The 22533-nt window shown below is 40.5% G+C and overlaps 1 protein-coding gene and 1 non-coding gene across 3 annotated transcripts in view; both read left to right on the forward strand.

Annotated features, from left to right (window-relative positions):
* The window catches only part of DNAH8 (dynein axonemal heavy chain 8), a 394484-nt gene that overhangs the window by 336140 nt on the left and 35811 nt on the right, over positions 1–22533 (forward strand). For both annotated transcript variants that reach the window (XM_063707575.1, XM_019030248.4), the window contains exons 84-88: positions 1158–1310; positions 1871–2026; positions 9906–10022; positions 11765–11866; positions 17567–17727. In XM_063707575.1, the coding sequence (XP_063563645.1) occupies positions 1158–1310; positions 1871–2026; positions 9906–10022; positions 11765–11866; positions 17567–17727 (689 nt within the window). The remainder of the gene's footprint in view (positions 1–1157; positions 1311–1870; positions 2027–9905; positions 10023–11764; positions 11867–17566; positions 17728–22533) is intronic.
* Positions 5715–5909, forward strand: LOC115935036 (U2 spliceosomal RNA). The gene has a single exon (XR_004070761.1). It is a non-coding gene; the product is annotated as a U2 spliceosomal RNA (small nuclear RNA).

The raw sequence follows: 22533 nt of genomic DNA on the forward strand, positions 1-22533 counted from the left end.
CTCGGATCAAATGTTTCACTCTGTTGAGTGATTTGACAGTTTAACTTTGGGCCTTAAATAATTTCTTTAGTTTCTGTGAGTGCAAAACTTTTTAATTTAAATACGGTGTTCACGTTAACCGTCTTTGGAATACTAGCCTTTATAACTTCCATGCTCTGTTTGTCAAAGTGGGGTAAGTATTGATTATATGGCATAATCAGAAAAGAAAACCAGACATGAGCAGGTGCAGCCATGTTGCTGCCTTGAGGGACACCATGTTTGGCATGAAGCTGGCATTGTGGAACACAGAGTGGGGAACCAGAAAGTAAGTGGGTCCATGATGACACAAACTAATCCTGAATGCTATTTTCCTCTGAAACCCCAGTTGTATAGACGGCACATCCCCTTTGCTAGTTAAGCCGGTGTGAGTTGTATTTTCGCTTACAGTTGAGACATGGTATATATGCCTTGCCATATATTTATCATGCTCACTATTTTGTAGTTTTATGTAGTTCAAGATAGCTGATTCCTGCATAAGGGTATTAAAATGTCTAGTAAAGAAACTATGTTCTCACAGGGCAGTGATGGTTTTGTGACATATTGTTTAAGGTAGTTTGTTTAATCAAGTATTTATTTAGAAAGTGCTTAATAAGTTATGTGGTTTCAGGAAAGTGTGGAGAGTGATGATAAAGAATAAAGCTTAGCATTATGATAGTAAATGTCACCAAACGTATTGTCTCCAGCTTTCATGAGATCATGTTTATCTTTCTTTGTAACTATGAATAACTGTGAACCAGTCTTCTGGGTTTTGCGGGTGAGTCAGTTCTGATTTACCTTAGGCAGGACAACTTGTTACTGATTCCAAAATACCCGTTCCCACCATTAGATGGTGCACACACTGTACTTACACAAGTCTGCCTTCAAGTTTTAATTTCTGTTCCTTTCTGAACCAGGGGTGGCAGAATACAATCATTTTGAACCCACTAGATTCTAAGTAATTAGCTTGTACCAATTACTTGTACCATAGCAGGAGAAATGATTGTATTGACATATAATTTTTAAAAATGTGTTCAAAACAGAGTATTCACATGGTTTTTAAAAAAAGTGCACATTTTGTTTTATTAAAATCATAGCAAAAAGGTTACAAGAAATTAATATGAACTTATTTTTGGATACAGGGTGGTTGGGTATTACTACAAAATTGCCACCTTGGCCTGGAATTCATGGAAGAATTACTAGAGACGCTAATTACCACTGAAGCCAGTGATGATTCTTTCCGAGTATGGATAACTACAGAGCCCCATGATCGATTTCCAATTACATTGCTTCAGGTTTGTTACTAAACGTCTTTTCATTGAGAGTCATAGTAATAAAGATGACATCATTGACATTGTTGAAAGATGGGAACACAACAGGGCTTTTTGGTCCTGTATGGTCTGGCCTGCAAGATCTTATACTATAATACTATAATCATCAAAATCTTGACATCAAGGTTAGACTGTAGTAAATATTTCCGTAGAAGAGCTCTAAGACTTGGTACTAATTTATTGAGTTTCAGCTCTGATCAATGTACTTAGTTTATACAATGCTGAACTTTGCCCCCACTTTATGTACCATAAGCATATTGTTTTCTGATATACAGGTTGAGCATCCTAAATCTGAAAATCGAAACCTGAAATGCTCCAAAATCTGAAACATTCTCAATGCCAATAGAATGCTCAAAGGCAATGCTCATATAACAATTTAATGCTAATATTCCAAAATCTGAAATTCAAAGCACTTCCAGTCCCAAGCATTTCAGATAAAGGATATTCAGCCTAATATTGTAATTTCTATTTTATTCTTTATAGTAATTTATAGAAACAAAACCACTGTTTTCTTTTCATGACAGACCTCTCTCAAATTCACTAATGAGCCACCCCAAGGTGTACGCGCAGGTTTGAAAAGAACATTTGCTGGAATTAATCAAGACCTTCTGGACATCAGTAATTTACCCATGTGGAAGCCGATGCTTTACACAGTAGCATTTTTACACTCCACTGTGCAGGTAACTGCAGAAAGCAGTTTTCACATTTAGGAGATGGCCAGTGGTGTGCTGAGGCCCCATTGGAGAGGCTTCCAGGAGGGTGCTATCCGTTGCCGCTCTGTCTCCTTACTCTCTTTTCCTTCATAGCACTTTCCCCACCTGGTATAGTGTATATTTGTTTATGTATTTTGTGTGTGCCCCCTGCCCCAACCCCCAACCCTGACTATTGGAATGTAAGATTCTCCAGAGTGAAGACTGTCTTTTCGTAACTGCTGACTCTCCTACTGTCACAACAGCATGCAGGGGATTGTCAGAGCTCAATAAATATTTGTAGAATGAGCTAATGGATTATAAAGATAGGAGCTTGGTTTTGAAAGTGCCTGTGCTGGCCAAGAATTTTATGTGCACCATCTCCTGTAATACTAACAACCACATTTCAAGATAGGATTATCACCATCCCAAAGATGTTAAGTACTCTTCAAATGTGGTTGCTAGGATTGGCTGAACTAGGATTGGCTGGCTCTGATTTATGTATTGTTTTGACTCTATTTATTACCTGATAGTAAAAGTGGTGGTGATGTTGGAGGAGGAGGAGGAACAGCAGCTCCCTGTCTTTCTCAAGTCATTTGCTGTTTGCTTTTACAGTCTTAGTACTGACGCAGTAATTTAATAATTTTATGATTACCAAGCAACTTGTCTGTTACGATTTTTTAAATTATTGTTAGTGTTTTGTTCTGCATCTGAATTTTATATTTTGTTCTGTAATTCAAAAGCTATACATTTTCAATGCACTGGATCCATTCCTTGATTTCACAGAGAATTGAAGAGATTCCTTTAAGCCCTACCTGCAGTTCTTTCTTTCCTGAGGTTGGGGTGAAGGACAAAATAAATCAGTTGGTCTATCCCAGGAGTCAGGCTTTTAGCTGTGTACAGTGATGGGCAGAACTTCACATTACCTCTCCCTGCCCTGTCCAAAGATGGAGGGGAACTTAATGCTCATCCCAGAAAATACTGTGTGTATTTACCCCTAATTCATTGTCCCTACCACTTTACTAGGTTCCTGGCTGCCCAGGAGAGGGATGTGGTGTTTGTCTGCCTCCCAACACTGAGAAAGTTAAAATCAGATTAAATGCTTTGCTGGTGGTTATCTTTACTAAGTTCCATTGTGGCCTTTGGATTGTCAATTACAGCTTTCAAGTCACAGAAGCCTATTTCATACATTCTTATCTGGGAATTGTTCGCTTTGCTAGACCTTATCACACCCTAATACAAATATTGCTTTAACTCTGCTATTTCATTCCCAATTCACAAATAATGTATTTTATGATTCTGTTCCAGTAGTGATGATTCAACTCTTCCACTGTGCTTATCATGGAGAGCTGGTTGGGGGTATTTGCCATATGGTTAATGTGGCAACCTGTGTTTTTAGTGGCCATTATCCAAGTGCTAAAGGGAAGAAGAGCAACAGGACCATGGTCCAACCATGGGGCTAAAGTGCCCTTGTACTTAGCACCACATGTGTTTGGGTTAAAACGGAGGAAAAATATTTTCACTGCTAGGGCGGTGAAGTTACCAGTGGAGTGTCCAGGAATAAAAGGCTGAATATCTTTTAAAATCAAATAATAGAGGGCTAGAAATAACACTTCACTGAGAGTCAGGAGGCCTGGACTTTTGTGCTTGCTGTGAAATCAGTTAGCTGAAAGCAGTTAGTTGATCAAGTTATGTCTCTCTCAGGGCTTCTGTTTCCCCATCTGTGCAGTTAGAGGCAGAAGTAGGTGATCTTTCAAGGTTTTTTTCAATTTCTAAAATTCCGTCGCCCAATTCTGTGACAATACAGTGAGTGTAGGTAATTCTTTTTCATCAATTTCAGAAGTGTTTACTGTGATATTTCCAAAATCTCCTGGGAATTTTAGACGTATGTTTCAGAAATATCACAGAAGTATTTGCTGTGATTTTGCCTAAATATTTTTTTTTTGCTTTGTTGGGATAGGGACAGCTTGATAGAAAAATCCAAAATTCTTCAGAGACTTGTTGTCTTGGGCCAGAAGCATCAACATCACTTGGGAGCTTGTCGGAGGTGCATGTCAGATCTTGCCTCAGACTCTCCTAAATCAGTCTGCATTGTACCAAGATACCTACATGATTTGTATGCACCTGAATGTCTGAGACTCAACTGCTATAGGAAGGAATGTTGTGGATTAGATTGTTTGTGACTTACATTTCTTTTCTCTCTCTAGTGTTGAGTATAAGAGCCAAACGTCTGATTTGTTAATTGATTAATTGAGTCCTCCAAATTAAAACAGGTATCCGTTGCTTTAAACAAACATGTTATATGTACTTTTGTTCTTGCAGAGACAGACTGAAAAAAGAATTAGGCACAGGGTCTGAAGCTCCAGAGGGGTTCATGCTGGAGTTCATCCCACATTACAATGCAGAACCCAGGAGTAAAATAGCCAACTCCCTGCCTGCTCTCCAGTAAAAAATGTAAATTCTCCCTTGGAATCCTGGTTTGGGTGGCATTATGCCATCAGCTTACCCCAGTTCATAGGCATGATATGTGGATTCTACCTCCGTTGCAGGGAACAAAATGAGCACCTCTCCTTTCCTGGGAGAAGGGGAAGTAAATTTGGCTGGTCAAGGATAACTTGGGCAGAAGAGTGGTGGTGGAGGGCGTGGTTTGCTTTATTCTTGAGGTGGGAGCAGGCTTTCCCAGGAGGAGGGTGCCCTGGGTGCTGCCATGGGAACATGCACAGATGCACGAGGCAACGCTGCACTAAGCTCTGCTCCCTGCCACTCCCCCTCTTCTCTAGCAACTTACTATCCACACAGAGCAGTAGCAGCTACCCTGAGAGGGGAAGTTACTGCTGAAGCCCCCACCCCTGCTGCAGTCCAGTGATGTTTCTGCTTTTGCCAGTGGCCCTTCTGCCTTCCTTATGGGAGCCTTTTATTCCCAGGACCCTGGTGTGTGCCTGGGCTCGGTTTGGCTGCCACTCCCTGAGAATGTTTCAGCATCCTCTTGAAGATTACCTAGGAGGGAAGCTTCTCTCTGGCCTCGGTATTCTGTCTCTGCTTTCCTGGGTGGCGTAGCATCCAGTGTAGCATCGTTCTGGGCTTGAGAGCAAGCCCACATTCACCCTTTGGGATTTTAATTTTAAGCACATTTTCCTCCAAAGTCTTAGTCTTTTGAAACTCAATCATTACATTTTTAGCCACTTCCTAACACCTCCTGCAGAAGATCAGAATAATGTTCTATGGGTTATTTTTTTCCTATTGATTGTCAATGTGCCGCTCTTTGAGGTGTGTATTGGACCGAGTAAATGTCTTAAGTGGTCTTCTCAGCCAATTATCTACAATTGTCTTCTCAGCCAATGCCTGGGCCCCAGAACAGGACACTTAAGTCAAAATCCCCAGGAGGCCAAAAGGAAGGAGCTCAGTCTTTTTAAAAACTTCCAAGTGATCCTGACATGTGGCAAGAATTGAAAATAATGGCCAAATGGCCACAACCCTTAAGGGAAGAGTCTTGAACCATTTTTACATCCATTTCACAGTCTGGAGTTTTTCTCCCCATCACCTTGGTTTGTCTACATTGAACTGCGTATTTCTTTATGACTTTTCAAACAGCTTATATATAACTCTGTGAGGTGAGGTGCTCTTTTCTTTTTCATTTTTCTTTTTTAGCTAAAGTTATTGATTAGGATCTCTAAGGGCCATCGCTTCTCGGCCTTTTGGCTAAGATCAAGTGTAGGATCTCTAAGGGCCAATAGTGGCAGTTGCAAACTTGGAAATTCTATCGTGGCCCTTAAAAATTACTTAGATAGTAAATAAAAGGGGCCCTATCAATAGGGCCCAGGGAATCTCACTATTAACAGTTCTTCATTCAGAAAAGTGTTTGCTTCCCCTACATTTTGTTTTCTTTCTCAAGTTTGAGCCTTGATAAACATTCCTTTCAAATTTAATAGTGCATATAAAGTTCTTGCTTTGGGGAGAGATGGTTATAAAATTCCTCATTTAAATGTCTTTGAATGATTATGATAATATGATACAGGTTTATCTTTTACACTCTGCCCCATAGTGTTTCCCAGAGGTTCTGGCTGTTTCTGTCAACTATTTTTACCTAGTAAAGTTTCCCTTACATTGTCTAGTGTGGCTTGTATTTTTCTTTATATATTAGCTCCAGTTATTGGAGTTAGACAGTTAACTCCAGTTGTCTGGTTTTGAAGCTGTGAAATGATTCTGCAGCTCTGTGGGAACTGCTGAGGTAGAACCTAACGTAAAATTGGAAATGGCTCTGACATCATTAAAATGATTGAACAACTTTTCGTCAGTGTTCTAAGGAGTTTTTCATGATTCCACATTTTCCATATTTCTCTAGTAGTTCAGAGTTTTGTATATTCTGTGAAATGAAAAGAAGAAACTGTATTAATCAAATTAAGCAGGGAGTGGACTGGTTTTCCTAAAATCATCAGTCACCATCTTAATGATGGACAGTCCACTCCCTTCTGTCGAATGAAGTTTTAACATTCAAATTTGTCTGCATTCCATGTCTTGAAGCACGTGACCACTGAGTTGCTGCTACTCACCAGAACTAGCCCGCTACTGCAGTAGAACCTTCTGTCTGCAGCCTTTTTCTCCACGAGTCACAGGATTTGTGTTCCTAGTTTTGCTCATGGCCTTTGCCAAGCCTGGAAGTCTCTTCTCTCCTCCTTGTAAAGACTAGCTTTAGTTTTATTCTTCCCAGAAGCCTCTGATTGAACGTCTCCTTCAGGCTTATCATTGTGAAATTTTGACAGTTAATTATATTCACTATCCCATTATTCTTTTTCTTGTCTCCAGGTCTTATTTTTGCAACAGATTAAAACTTCTTGAAAATGCATCCTTTTTAATATTTTTTATTGTATTGCATAGGACTCATCCCATGGTTTCAAAAATGTTAATTAAACTGAAGAAATTCAATATTCCAAATAAGTCCAGCAAAACCCCTTGCTTTGATCTTCCAAATGAGTTCTTAGGTTCTAGTTGTTTGAGTCTATCCTGATAGTATTCCAAGGTAATTTAAAAAAATAGCAAGAGGATGAAATGACTTCATTTGTGAAAGAAAAGGCACCCACTAAGATTTTGGGCTTTTTTTCCCAAGATGAGCTAATCAGTTTATGACTTTAGTGAACCAACTTAAAAAGTAAATGCTTTAGATGAAAATTGGTAGTAAGAAATATAAACATGAAGCAAATCTCAGCATTAGGGCAATTTTCAAAACTCACATTTTAAAGAACAACTAAATTGCAGTTGCTCAGTGCATATAAATAGGAGTGTTTCCATAGAGTCAATTTGAGCAGCTTTAGTAATTGGAGTTATTTTTCATTTGGCCACCCATCTAATTGAACATTAAAATTTAAAAATTAAATCAAACACATAGGTAAAACTAATGGTATAAATTCTGATCCTCTTTTTCAAAAATGGGAAAACATTCACATTTCACTAATAAGTCATTAGCATTCTTCTCTTCAAAGTCCTCAAGATGGAAGAAATTCCAAGAACTAAAACGGTTAGCTGTATGAATTTTCATGTTAATATCCCATAACCCTCTCCACCCACCCTTGCTCCTGGGATAATCTGGAAGAGGCTCACCTCAATGTTTCTGAGGTCCACTTCAGAAATTCCAAACACTGGGTGAGCCTCAGCATTGACCTCTACAGAGAAAGAGTTCCTTTTGCCCTGGTAATAATCGACCAGTGTTTATTAGGCAACCATGATTCTTTCCCCCAAGGTGCAAAAGGGGAGACAAAAATAGAAGACGTGTTTTTCACTGTCAAGGTTCAAAATCTGGTTACAGGACCACATATTTCAATATGAAACATCTTAAAAAACCCACAAAACAAAAACCAAGGCAACATGAATGCTGGGACTAGGAAGCAGGAAGCTGTCAAGAGAAGCAATGTTAGGGACCAAGGCTCCCACCCTTGCACCTAGGACCCCACAGTCTCTCCTCCCTTCCAGGCTGTGGCCTCTGCTCCTCCTCACCTCTTCTAAGTACAGGGTGGAAGATGGTTCTTCACAGCTCCTGAGTTTACAAGTTTTCCTAGTCTAAGCCCCAGATAGCAATTACAAACCCTAAGTCCAAACTCCTGCGAGAAGGGGTCTGGTCAGTTCTTTTTGGGTTGGCTGTCTACCTTGGATCAAATTAGCTAAGGGATAGGAGTGGGTGTCACATAGCACAAATCTCTAATGCCTGATAACCTTAACTAAAGAAGTTTAGGTCTAGAGGTAACAGTAGTACTTTACGTTTTTAAGAGCTACTCCTATTATTATTATTATTGTTGCTCTTAGTCTGATCTCCCAGGGTCAGAACATCTAGACCCAAATTAATCTTAATGGTTTACTAAATACTTTAAAAGCATACCCTGAAACTCAGTAATTCAAACCTTTGAATTTTCTGAATTCCTTATCTGACTTGTTCATGAACTTGTCCAAACAAAAATTTATTTAGATTTTTTTTTAAATGGTGGAATTATTCAGGATCGGAATCATGGAACAGCTGCAGCAAGAAGGATTGGAATGGCTTGTGAAAACGGCAGTGTGTGTGTGTGTGTGTGTATGTGTGTGTGTGTGTGTGTGTGTGTTGAGTTGGGGAAGGCAGAAAAGAAAAAGAAAAGTTAGTATATACTTAGAGGTAAAAGAGTAGAATTAAACATTCCCATAGATGTATAGGGATTCTAGTCTCCACATGGGTCCTCACCTTAAGCACTAGAATTGGGGTCTAGGAACTAATCTAATAAATCCCTGGCCCTTCCTTAGAGACTGATTATGTGTTGCGATAGGAAAAGCTGATGCCATAGAAACATCTGGACTCATCTGTGTGGGTTGTTGGATCACCAGTTCTTGGAGCTATCAGGTCTAATACTTGCCATACCTTTAAAATGCTCTCCAGAATATCAAAACAATTGAATCATTTGCTCTGAGTCCAGTTTGATTATTTATTGGTGATTTGACAATTGTAAACAGTTAGCCACTATTGCACAGGAGTCTCTTAGGCCCTCTTTGATTAAGTAGAGGGAAACAAATGAGGGTCATGTGAAAGTTTCAAGACAGACACGTCATGTATACAACAGAAATTTTTAGTTTTCAAAATCTGAAATGGCAAGATTGCAAAGTGAAGCCATCACAGAATCTAAGTGCTCTTGAGAGAGGTTTAGATAATCCAACTGAAAAAATTCAAACCCTTGCATTTGACATTTCAAACTTTCAAGAGTCCATTGTAGAATAACAGTTCATTCAACAGATATTTGTTGAGCATCTACTGCATTTTTTGAGTTGTCAGTGGAGACCTAGACTTTTTTTTAAACCCAAAAACTCCAACTTGGCAAATCTTTGGAGATTTGTTTATATAAACCCCTTAGCTATAGAGCCATGAAGTAATATTTCTAATATGGCTATATGCCACATAACGTTTCAGTCAACATGGATTGCATATACGGTGGTGGTCCCGTAAGAGTATAATGTATTTTTACTGTACCTTTTCTGTGTTTAGATGTGTCTAGATACACAAATACCTACCATTGTGTTACAGTTGCCTGCAGTATTCAGTCCCGTAACATGCTGCACAGGTTTGTAGCCTGGGAGCAATAGACTACATCATGTAGCCTAGGTGCGTATAGGCTGTACCATCTAGGTTTGTGTAAGTGCCCTCTAAGATGTTCGCGTGAGGAAATTGCTTAATGATGCATTTCTCAGAAGGTAACCCCATCGTTAAGCGACATGAATGTATATCCAAAATTGTATATACTATTCTTTTAAACTAATGTCAATTTATTTTGATAATATAGCCTTAATTTTACTGTATTTTGATAGCAATAAAAATGGAATCAGGTACACGCAATACTTACTTTTCTTTGGTGTTTTTAAGGAGCGACGAAAATTTGGCCCATTAGGATGGAATATTCCCTACGAATTCAATTCCGCTGACTTTTCAGCCAGTGTTCAGTTTATTCAGAATCACCTTGATGAATGTGATATTAAAAAAGTGAGTGAAATTATGCCTTTTTTCCTGTTTTTGTTGCTCTTCTTAAATCAGGGTTCTACAGTCATTTGAAGTCTATGATAAGGTGTGAATTTGCTGAGCCCCATGGAGCCCCCTTTGAAGGGACTTGTTGCTGTAATCAGGCACTTGCTGGGGCAGCCTGTCCCTGCCCCCAGCACTCACATACCTCGGAAGCTAACTAACTCAGTGTGTTGCAAAATACCGCAGCCTTCCTCATGTTACACTCAGGGACCACAGTGCACTTCAAGAGAAGGTGTGCTTTAGGTCAGGCTTCTCCTCACTGGTCCTACTCCTGCCTCCTCAGAAGTGAAGATGGTATCTGCCTGCCCATGCGAAAGTTCTTTCTCACCTTAAGTCACTTCTTAACTGCTCAGCTTATGCATATGAATAACAATACTTTCTAGTAATGGTCATTCATCATCATATGACACTTTGCAGTTTTCAAAGTTCTCATGTGTGCAGGATCTCATTTTTATCTTCACAACCCTGTGAGATCAGTAAAAAAGGCATTATTATTTATTTATTTATTACCCATTTTACTGATGAGGTAACAGACAAGAGAGACTAAGAGACTTCCTCAAGGTCACAGAGCTGAGAACGTAAAATCTGTTGTCCTTTCACACATATAAAGGGTTGGAAATTTGTTTTTTCTATAATCTTTGGCAAGTTAATGAGCCTTGAAGCCTGTTTCCTCATCTATAAAATGAACATTGTTTCTGTGAGGAACAAATGAGTTAGTATTTGTGAAAGCACAGTACACAGTACCTAATAAGAGCTCATTCAATATGACTCTCTACAGTCTGGCCCCCTCTTCTTCCCCAGAGTAGGGCTTCAAGGTAATTAGAGATTCTGCAGCTTCCGTAATGGGGTGGTAAGCCATGATGAGTGTTTATTCTAGTACCAAACCGTCATTTTTCCTTGTAATGACAAAGGGATATGAAATTAAAAGTATGGCAGTCTGATGAAAAGTTATATTCTATGTGTTCATATTCTGTGGTCATTTGTCATTTTTGTACATACAAATAATAGTTACCTTAAAATAGTTGCTTTGAAAGGCAACCAAGCTGAAAAATAAAATTTTAACCAAGAAAAAGTAAAGAAAAAGCAAATATCCTTATTTCTCCTAACTCAAATATATCAAGGGTTTAAAGAAACTGCTAAACTGCAATATATTGCTAGGATAAAATTGCTATAGAAATTAATAAATATTTTGATGTAGTTTTAGCACATAGAATGAGATGCAGAGGATGGCAGAGGATTGCATTGAGGAAAAATCTGTGGATAAATAATTTTCTTGTTGTTCTCATAATGATTCCAGAAAATACATTACTAAGAAAGCGTATTAAAGCAATGATTACTTGATTTTTCTCCTTTTGTCACTAAACACCACTTTTCTCCTCTGTAACAGCTTGGCATTGTTACGATGAGTATTATAGGTAATTATATCCCCAGAGTGAAAATTAGTCTTTTTCCCTATTTTAAATAATATACATGCAATATACTTACCAGTGTTTAGTATTGTAGATTTTTTCTTGGTGAACAAACTGTAGTGGTTCCAGCCATGTGATAGTGAAAGAGTTATTAATATAAGACGATGAATAATTTTAAATGTGAGTCTAGTGAGTGCTTCCTTTTCCAGACCTTTCCTCTAGGGAAAGACCCAAAATGTTTATAATGATGTGTTTGGGTTGACAATTAATAATCCTTTTTTACTTTTAATAAAGGGTATATCATGGAATACGGTTCGGTACATGATCGGAGAAGTACAATATGGAGGCAGAGTGACAGACGACTTTGACAAACGTCTACTTAATTGCTTTGCCAGAGTAAGTCAATTTAGAAAAATAAAGTTTGGAGACACATTTCACTGTATTTTCCAATTTTTTTGTTTGTAATAGGTCTGCCAAACTCAAGCATACAGCAGAGCTGCTGCAAAGAATTAGCCAAGAAACAAATGCATGTGTGCGCTTACACACACGCACACACATGCACACACACACACACACACAAAACAACCAGCAATTGGGCCAGGCACGGTGGCTCACGCCTGTAATCCCAGCACTTTGGGAGACTGAGGCGGGCGGATCACGAGGTCAGGAGTTCTAGACCAGCCTGGCCAATATGGTGAAACCCCGTATCTACTAAAAATACAAAAAGTAGCCGGGCGTGGTGGTGAGTTCCTGTAGTCCCAGCTACTTGGGAGGCTGAGGCAGAAGAATCACTTGAACCTGGGAGGCGGAGGTTGCAGTGAACCGGGATCGCACCACTGCACTTCAGCCTGGTGACAGAGTGAGACTCTGTCTCAAAAAAACAAAAACAAAAACAAAAACCAACCAACAATCTACTTGTGGTGCAGAGCAGAGCAGTGGTCAGTTCTCATTGCTCTATAACTCCTTTCCCATGTAGATGAAACTGCTTGTGCCCAGGGCCTCTCCCCCACTGCCCCTCCTCCATCTTCCCCATTCCTGTGCACCTCACTTGTGAGGAAAACACTGGCCATCATTTCTCTGCCTCTTTCTCTGAGTGAAAGTCTCATGGTGATTTCAAGCCCCAAAATAAGTGATTGGGGGATTAATCATAATTTGAGTTTTCTCATCTCTTCTATTAGGGTGGACAATTGGAAATTGAGGAAGTGTTCACTTTTTCTCTGTGCCAAATAAAATCCACATATAACATGCTGATAAATATTTTCTAGAGAAAATTGTTTCTTAGCAATTGTGGCTTTCACATCAAGGATGAATGTAATAAATAACACCTACCAGACTCAAACTCTTCTTAAAATGTTTTACATTTTAGGGAAGTAATATACAACACCTAAGTGAGAAAAAACCAGATGTCTTTTATGGTTATTAAATTCTTTATATTGGAACCTATACCGGTAATTCTCTACTTAAATGATTCTTTTTTCTTGACAAAATTAAAGCCTCAACAACAAAGCACAAACTTTGGGAGTATTTTGATAAGCTGGGGGTTGACTAGAAAACGGATTTTTAACCTTTACTTGTTTTAGCAAGTTTTTCTTGAAGCTACGTGTGGAGAACTGTGAAAAATAATAAGTGTTGGTGAGGATGTGCGGAGGGAGGAGCCCTGCTGCTGGGAGGTCAAATGGACACAGACCTCCTGGAAAGCAGTCCAGTAATACTTACTGAAATTAGGTATCTCAGGTAGACATATCTCAGAACATTTCTAGAAAGAGTCCACAAATGGACATGTACAAAAATATTCATGGCAACATTGTGTGTGGAGCTGAAGGCAAGCATCATAGATGGTTTTCCTGGAAGCAGAGGTGGAGATTTGCATTCAAGTGCCTCCTCCCCAGGCTTCCTGCAAGACATGACCTTGGCTGAGGCAGCTGCCTCCTGCTAGGGCAGTTCCTGGGGAGGGACAATGCTGTGAGTCCACAGTAGCCAACGCTCCAGACAGCGGTGGGGAGTGAGTACCTGCTCCTGAAAGAGGATCGAGTGGCACATCATAGCATCCACTACAAAAACCTAAGACTCCTAAGAGAATAGATAAGATGTGGTGGGTGAGCCCCATGGCATACTATTGCTCACCCTTGTGGGGTGCAACCTGTTAGTCACAGTCATATCAAGTGTGTGATACGACTACCTTCTGAACCAGAATCCTCCTCCTGAGTATATGTCCCAGAGAAATTCTCAGAATGTACCAAAGAGATTATTCATAGCATTGTTGGTGGTAGTGGAAAGTTGAAGGCAACTTAGGAATCCATCATGGGGAAATAGTTAAGTTACCTGTTGTAGAGGCCTATGGTGGCATATAATGCAGCACTTAGAAGCAATGATCTATATGACATCATGCATAGGTCTTACAAACAGTGTTGAGTGCAGAGCTTTAAAAAAAAGTAAAGCGAGATCTATAAAGGAATATATGCATAGTTCACAAGGATAAATACATGTTCTAGGACATATATCAAGTACACTTAAATAGATGCCCTCAGAGGGAAAAGGAGACAGTGAATGGATATCAGGGCAGAATGGGGAAAAATTAAAATAAAAGGGACCTAGATTCATAAAAATAATAAACTCAGGAGTTTGAGAAACTCACCTCTGTATTTGAGTTTCAAAGGAGAAAAAAAAAGATGTCTTAATAAGTATACTTTGTTAGAATAATTGTAAAAGTACCTAAAATTTGAGTTTTAGCAGTGGAGACTAAGATGTGGTTAGCTTCAGAATATAATTCACCAAGAGTACCAGCAGAATGCTGATGGGATCAAGTGCATGGGTGAAAGAAGAGGGGAGTCAGGGTCATCCCTAGTTTTGACTTAAGCCACTGGACGCAGAATGGGGCTATTTACAGAGAAGAGGAAGGGCTGCAGCTGGAAAGAGTTTTATTGGCTGGGGCTGGAAATTAAGAGTTTGGTTTTGATTATATAACATTTGAGATGTCTATTAAACATCCAGATCAAGTTGTCTCAGACTATAACTGCCATGAGGGCAGGGACTTTGTCTTATTACATCAGTGCCAAACTCTGAGCACCAGAAACAGAGCCTAACACATATAAGTGCTCAGTAAATATTTGTTGAATAGAAGAACGAATGCATGAATGCAGGTGAACAAGGCACCTGGATGTACAGATCCGGAGGTCATGGTGGAGCTCAGCCATGGAGATAAGGATCTGGAATTCTTCAGCATGTAGACAGTGACAACGGAAAGCTGCAGTGGTGGTCCAGAGCCTCCAGGGAGATGTCTGAGCCAGGAGCACAGGGAGGAGGAGGAAGAAGTGTCGCTGTCTCAGCCTGCTCCACCTTCAAGATCTCAAGCAGGGGGATTCCCCTCTCTGACCCCTCTCCTGCCTTTCTTCCTCTTCTACTTCTTCCCTGTACCCTGACATTTGGCATTCTGGGCCACAGAGGACTAGTCAGCTGACTTCAACCCTCTCCTAGAAACCCAAGATTCTCTGTCCTCTGGGCCTGGGATGTGCAGACTTCCTGATCTGAAAGCACAGGGTTCCATATCCAGGCCCCAGTTCATTGGCTGTTCCCAGGTAACAGCAGCTCCCTCCTCACCTGAGTTATTTTACTCCCTTCTATCATCTGATTCTGGTTTCTCTGGACTCCATTCCTAGCAATTAGTGCCTTAAGTCAAAAGTTCATCTTACTATTTTCCCATTCATTTGCCCCTGAGTAGCTTCTGTGGGCTCATTCCCTCCCCCTCTCTCAGGACTTCCCTAAGAGTGGCACAACCTTCAGTGGCTTCAATTCTCTGACTGTTGGCCACCCCACTTCCTTATCCTACTGAATCTTCTCTTTGCCCTACATCCTTTCCAACCTCCTGTCTTGTTGCTTTCCCTCATTCATTTCTCTGTCTAGCTTGGATCTGTTTCAGATGGTCATCAATAACCAGAGGTGAGTTTGGGTCTCTGGCCCTAAGGGCATGAGCTTACCACATGAACCTGGCAGCAGCAACCCTCTTGAGAAAGGCTGCACAAAAGCCCCGCAGCCCCCACACTCTGCCTTCACCTGTTTGATCTCATCCTCAGCCCCAGGCTTGCCTTCTGACCAGCCACCTGCCTGCACTGCCTCCACTTTACCCTAACCATGTCATCCAGAGTTGCCCATGGGAGAAGCAGCTCCACTGTAAACTCACGCCTGCACATGGCATCCTCTGTCCCTCTGACTTTCAATCTCAGGCTTGTCTTTGAACCTTGTTTTCTCTGTTCTCAGCATCTTACAGAGTCTCTCTGCTAAAAGCAATTGCAGAACTGTATTGGATGTTCATGGGGGATGACCGCTCACAAAGTAGCTCCATGTAGATTTCGTATTTCATATTTTGACTTTGCCCCCAAATAGCCTCCAAATTTGGTGAAACTCAGCTATTAGTATGTGTATAAAGTGCTGGGAAAATAGTAAGAAACTTCATTTTGGTCTTATACATACATGTCATCTGACAACACAGAATTCAGTGTGGTTATTTGTTATCTGTGTGCTGAGGACCCAGGGCCTTTGCCCCCTTAGGGTGTCTTCCTGCAATTTAAGTCATCCACATCATGAAAAATCTAATATTTCTAAGTAATGACCATGCTCATAACACTATTCTCTTTAATAACTTTCAACTACTCTCCATTTCTTGAATTAAACACCAGTCCTCACCCTGACATCAATAGTCATCCATGATATGACCTCACCTCACTTTTCCTGTCCTATCTCTTATGACTACATTGTGTCCACCGTATATTCCATTATTCCCTTAACCTGCTTCTCATTTTTGCATCAGTTCTATAACTTTGCTTATGTGGCCTCCCCGTTCCAAGTTCTCCAGTCAAAATCCTCTCCTTCAAGGCTTAGCTCCAAAAATCACCTCCTTGAGAAGACCTCAGCTGACATCCACCTGGATGTTTTTTGTTCCTGCTTTAAACCTCTTTAGTACTTTGCTTATTTTTATTTCCTTCTGACTCTTGCCTTAGTGCACTTTGTATTGTGGTTATTAAGTAATTGGCTCATCCCTCCGCTGGGTCACAAGCTCCTTGAAAGAAAGGACTGTGTGTCTCTTATCTTTGCATTCTGTTCTGGTTCTAAACTCAGCCTGCTCATGCATAGGAGTTGAATAGGATAAAACAGAGAGAATCAGTACACAGGGTATTTCAGAGCAATCACTGGATCTAAAAAGAGCTGGAGGAAGGAGATGGAGGGAAGGTACTAGAGAACATGTGACCAACCAGAGGAAGGCACCGTCCCTCTTTCCCGTCAAGTGCTCCGAGTAATTCAGACGTCGTGCCTGCATTTCCACTCTTCCTGTCTTCCCATTATTTCCTTCCCCACTGGGAAAATTGCTGTGAGACGTAAGTCATTGCCTCAAATCTGGCTCACAGGCATTTAGCATCATTTTTTTTTCCTTTCTGAGAATAAGTCTATTCACACCAACCATATATTTGTTCTCTCACTGTTTTGTTAAAGATAATTCATATGGAATAAGAAAGGGATGTCTTAAGGCAAACAGCAAGGCAGCTGAATACATTTACTTCGTGTGGACAGGGACATAATTAGCAAAGGAAGCTCTTCAACTCAAGGTGGGAGGGGAGAGTTCGCATGGAGCTCTCCTGGCCGTGTGCTGGGGCTCATTGCTGTGTGAGTGAAACTGCGCACAAGCACATCCTTCTGGTATGAGCCCCACGTGGGGGAGAAGTGGGGTGATGAAAATGCCTAGATATTCTCTTGTGTGTGGGAGTATGGCCTCACAGACTTTGCAGTATGTTCCTACTCCTAAAATGGAATTGAGGGTTGTCAAATGACTCAATCAGAGAATGGGCGTGTAGAGTTGCTCTCTTCCTTACTCTTGGTGAATATCTTCTTTGGTGTTAAATGGAGGCCAGGTCAAATTGTGTTCTGGACTCTCTCTTTTCTCCATATATGTGGTAATTATTCTATCAGTAGTATTGTTAAAGCACTCTCAAAATCAATATTAAAAACTCTATTAAAATGGAAATAAGGTGGCCCCTCTCCTTTCTTGTAGCAGTTTTCATTTAGATGCTCATCAATTTTATTTCTTTTGTTTTCTCTCACATATAGGTCTGGTTCAGTGAGAAGATGTTTGAACCGTCATTCTGCTTTTATACTGGATATAAAATCCCCTTGTGCAAAACCTTAGACCAGTATTTTGAATACATCCAGTCACTGCCATCCCTAGATAACCCTGAAGTCTTTGGGCTTCACCCTAATGCTGATATCACGTAAGTCCCTGGCATTTTTTAATTTGAAGGGGTCATTTGTAACTCAGTCTGGCAAAGATGGTGCATTTCGTTTTCTCTCCTACTCTCTCTCCTTTCCCCCTTTTTTAATTTTACTGTGAAAAATAGTGTCGCTTCCTGTCTCCCAATTACAACTTTGTCATATCTTGGTCTGCTCTCCTCTCACTAAATCCTGATGCTCCAGTGTTTATGACAACGTTAAGCTCTAATTTATGCATTGATTATTTCTCCTCTGTCATGTCATAAAACGAGTTGGTGTTAGTGGTAGCAGTGCTCTCCACTGGCAGGAGAGTGGTCTGCCAGCTCCTCATCTCTTTCTTCAAAAATTCATTAAGAATATAATGCTCATAAATAGAATCTAAAAAGCCAGGCGAGAACAGATGGGAGGGTGAAGAATCGTATTTCTGCCTGGTCCTCTCTCTCATGGCCCCTCTCCCTCACTTGCTTATCTGCATCCTTTTGTCATGCACTGCCTGTGGTAGGTGCAGTGCAGTGAGCACTTGAGCACCCGACACAGATGCACAGCCCCAGGAGGAAAGAATGGAGGGGCTCAGCTTTGCATGAGGTCCCTGCTCCACTCATCACCTAGAGAAGAAATGCTCCCCAGTTCCAAGCCCCTTGGCATGAGGTGTCACCCATTCTCTCTTTAGAGATCCCTACCAAATCCAAGCACCTGAACCGGAATCCTTTGGAATGGACCGCATGTCCTCTGCGGCCCCCTGATGAAAAGTCACAAGGTTTACATTCAGGAAAATGGTTTCAGGAAATGGAAGAAACCAAGACTCCTCTGGCAGATTCTAAGTTGAGAACGCCCTCAGAGTGGGGCATTCCTCTCTCCTAGTCCCTGGCCTACTGTTGTAATTTTAATAATTCTCTGGGTTTGGACATGGACATTTCCCTGGCCTTGCCAGATGTCCCAGGAGTCCCAGTTTGCTGCCAATTTCCTTGTCTTCCTGCCTCTGACCACCCTCCTAGCTCCCTGCATGAGGATGCACTTTTGGTCTCTTTACACCCACCTTGATTCCACCTTCTTCATATCCTCTCATCTCGCCCAGGCTGCTTTTCATCTTCAAAGATGCGGACATGATTGAAAATACCTACAAATGCCAATGCTCCGTTCCACCCCCCATGATGGAACCACGAAGGCTCGTTAGTGGCAGCTCTTGCTGTTATTTAAGGAGGCTTTCATAAGTTACCTGGGGACGGGAAAGAAGCGAAGAAATAAAAAGGATTCCTCAGGGATTGGACTGACAATCAACTCTTACATTTTATGAAAGAGGGAGCATAGGAAAGTAGTTTTTGCTTTAGCTGAGACTTTAAAAATGTGAGTCAGACCACATCAACCCTCTGCTCAGAATCCTCCCAAGGTTCCTGTGACACTCTGGGTCAAGGTCAAAGACCGACAGTGACCTACATACAGATGACCTACAAAGTCAAATAGTGCCACTGCCCTCTACCTCCCCACCCTGGCTCTTTCAGTCCTCTCCCACCTTCGTGCCCACTCAGCTCCTGTTACTCAGGCCAGACAGCTTCTTGTTACTCAGACAGGCCAGACAGCACCTGTCACAGGATACTTGCACTCCCTGGAACCTCCCTCCTCCTAGATATCACAGTGGCTCACTTTTTACCTCTTCTAGTCTTTGCTTAGATGTAGCCTTTTCAATGATGCCTTCCCTGGCTGTGCTATTTAAAGATTGCAACCCACTCCCCAAACCCTGCCCAAGACCTTGTCCTCCTGACCTGCTCTTCTCTATAGTTTATATCACCCACTGACATACTCTATACTTTTTTTTTTTTTTTTGCCACAGAGTTTCGCTGTTGTTGCCCAGGCTGGAGTGCAATGGCATGATCTTGGCTCACCACAACCTCCGCCTCCCAGGTTCAAGCGTTTCTCCTGCCTCAGCCTCCCGAGTAGCTGAGATTACAGGCATGCACCACCACGCCTGGCTAATTTTTGTATTTTTTAGTAGAGACAGGGTTTCTCCATATTGGTCAGGCTGGTCTCGAACTCCCTAGCCTCAGGTGATCCGCCCACCTCGGCCTCCCAGTGTTGGGATTACAGGTGTGAGCCACCGCATGCAGCCTCATACTTTACACTTTAATTACTGATTTGTTATTGTCCAACAACCACCACTAAACCATAAGTTCCACTACACCTGAAACTTTTGTGTGTGTTTTCACTGCTGCATCCCTTGTGCTATAGCAGTGCCTGGGGCTCAGGAAGTATTTGTTGACTGATCAGTGCTGCTAAATTCTTCTAGAGTGTGAAGGATGTGATCAATGAGGAGATTCCATAGAAAGATCCCACAAGTTCACGTGAGTGGACAGAGAAACAACTGATAAGTCTTAATGCACTTGCAAATTTGTGACTGAAAATGTTCTCATATGAGGGCTCTGAACTTTAATTCCATCCTTGACAAGAGACTGGGGAGTCATGAGGGCTGGTTCCTGGATAATCCACAGGATCCCAACAAGATGAAACCATTTCACCCTCTCCCAGGGTGATGGTGCACCTAGGCCTTGTTCACCGCAGGCTGTTTCACTCACCAGCTCTCAAGAAAGATGAACCAGGGCTAGAAAAGGTCCAGAGAAGTACAACGCAAATGTAAAAGCAATTGGAGACAAAGACAAAGACAAACCATTTTTTCCTTGACTTTTTATTTGGAATGATTACAAACTCTCAGAAAAGTTGCACATACAGTAAACATTCATATGCTCCATCGAGATCCCACAATTGTTCATGTTTTGATCCATTTGCTTTTTCTCCTTCTATATTTATATCTCTGTATGTTTATGTATCTACAGCTATATCTATGTATAATCACATATATTTCTCTGTGTGTGTGTTTGTATGCCTTTTAAAAGCATGTACTTTTAAAAACATCATGAGTTAATACAAATAACTCCAATTCCATTTGTATACCTCAGGGTTGTTCTTTGTCTTCCCCCATTCCATATTGATATCTCCTTTCTCCCACTGTAAAAACTCTGGTTCCCAGCAACTTCAATATGTGTATTCTTTAATTGCAATTACTATGCCAATACCACTACCAGCAACAAACCTATTAAGTAGAGGTCAAGATTTCTTTGCAGTTCTTTTTGTCCTTAGGATATATTCCACTAGGTATAAAGAGTACTGTGTTCAAAGGTCACTTGGATTAATGATTTCTTTTTCTGTGTGGTTATGCTATCAACTGATATATAGTTATGTTTATTTGTTTCTGTTTGTATTACATTTAAGGGTTTTTTCCCCCACATATCCTATTGTTTTGAATATGTAAAATATGAACATGGTTCAAAAGTTACAACTTGATAGTAAGTTGTTCTTAGAGAAGTTTCAGACCCTTTCAACCCATTTCCCTCTTCTTTTATGGGTAAACAAACACAGTTTCTGGTTTATCTTCCCTGTGTTTCTTTTTGCATGTACATACATATATACATATTGTTATTACCCTTTCTTTCTTATACAAAGTTGCCAAACTATATCTATTGTGTTGTGTCTTGCTTTTTTCTCTTAACAATGTATCCCGTAAATCACTTCATATCAGGTCATTATTATCTTCCTCATTTTTTTTTTTACAGCTGCATGCTGCTCCATTGTTTATATGGATCATAGTTGTTCAACCATTTGCCTGTGGATGGGCATTTAGGTTGCTTCCAGTATTTTGCTATCTCAAATAATTCTTCCATTAATAACTTTATGCTTGTGGACTCTCATATTATTAGAGATGTATTTTCAGGGTAAATTGTTATGGGTGGGATTGCTAGATCAAGATTTAGTGAATATTGTCAAATTCCCTTACATAGGGTTACACTGTTTTGTACTTTTACTTGTAGTCTGTGAGTGCCCATTTTTTCAGAATCTCATCAACAGAGCACTGGTGAGGCATTTGAACCTTCACCAATATGACAGTGAGAAATGTTATCTCAGCATAGTTTTAGTTCACTTCTCTTATTTTGAGTGAAATTGAGAAAATTTTCATATACTTAAGGGCTATTTATATATAGTCTGTCCATTCCTTTCCAATGGAGTTTTTATTCTTTTTATTTAATTTTAGGACTTATTTATATGTTAGGGATAACAACCCTTTGTTTGTGATGTGGATTGCAAATATTTTTCTCAGTTTATTTAGCGTTGCTTGTGATTTTCCCCCATTGATCAGGTAGAAGTGTTATTATCGTTTCGTTTTATTTTTATGCAGTCAAATTTATGACTACATAAATTCTGTTCTTGCTGTTGTTACATCTGGATTTTTAGTAATAGTAAGAAAGCTTCTTCCCTTATCAGGGTATAAAGGAATCATCTACATTTTTTTTTTTTAGTGCTTGTATGGTTTCACTTTTTTACATTTAGTTCTTTTACCCATTAGGAATTTACCTATTAGGTATAAGTATGGATGAAATTCTTTTTCAGAAAGCAATCCGGTTATCCTATCACCAGTGATTTGTTTTTTCTTTTTTTTTTTTTTGAGACAGAGTCATGCTCTGTTGCCCAGGCTGGAGTGCTGTGGCATGATCTCGGCTCACTGCAACCACCTCCTGGTTTCAAGTGATTCTCCTGCCTCAGCCTCCTGAGTAGATGGGATTACAGGTACATGCCACCATGCCTGGCAAATTTTTGTATATTAGTAGAGAAGGGGTTTCACCATGTTGACCAGGCTGGTCTTGAGCTCTTGACCATAGGTGATCCGCCAGCCTTGGCCTCCTGCTTCCTTTAACATAGAATTTCCTTCCATAGATACTCGGGTCCATTTCTGGGCTTTCTATTCTGTTTTCCTTTCTATTTTG

Source organism: Gorilla gorilla, chromosome 5, assembly GCF_029281585.2.
Source record: "Gorilla gorilla gorilla isolate KB3781 chromosome 5, NHGRI_mGorGor1-v2.1_pri, whole genome shotgun sequence".
In the NCBI taxonomy this organism is placed as follows: Eukaryota; Metazoa; Chordata; class Mammalia; order Primates; family Hominidae; genus Gorilla; species Gorilla gorilla.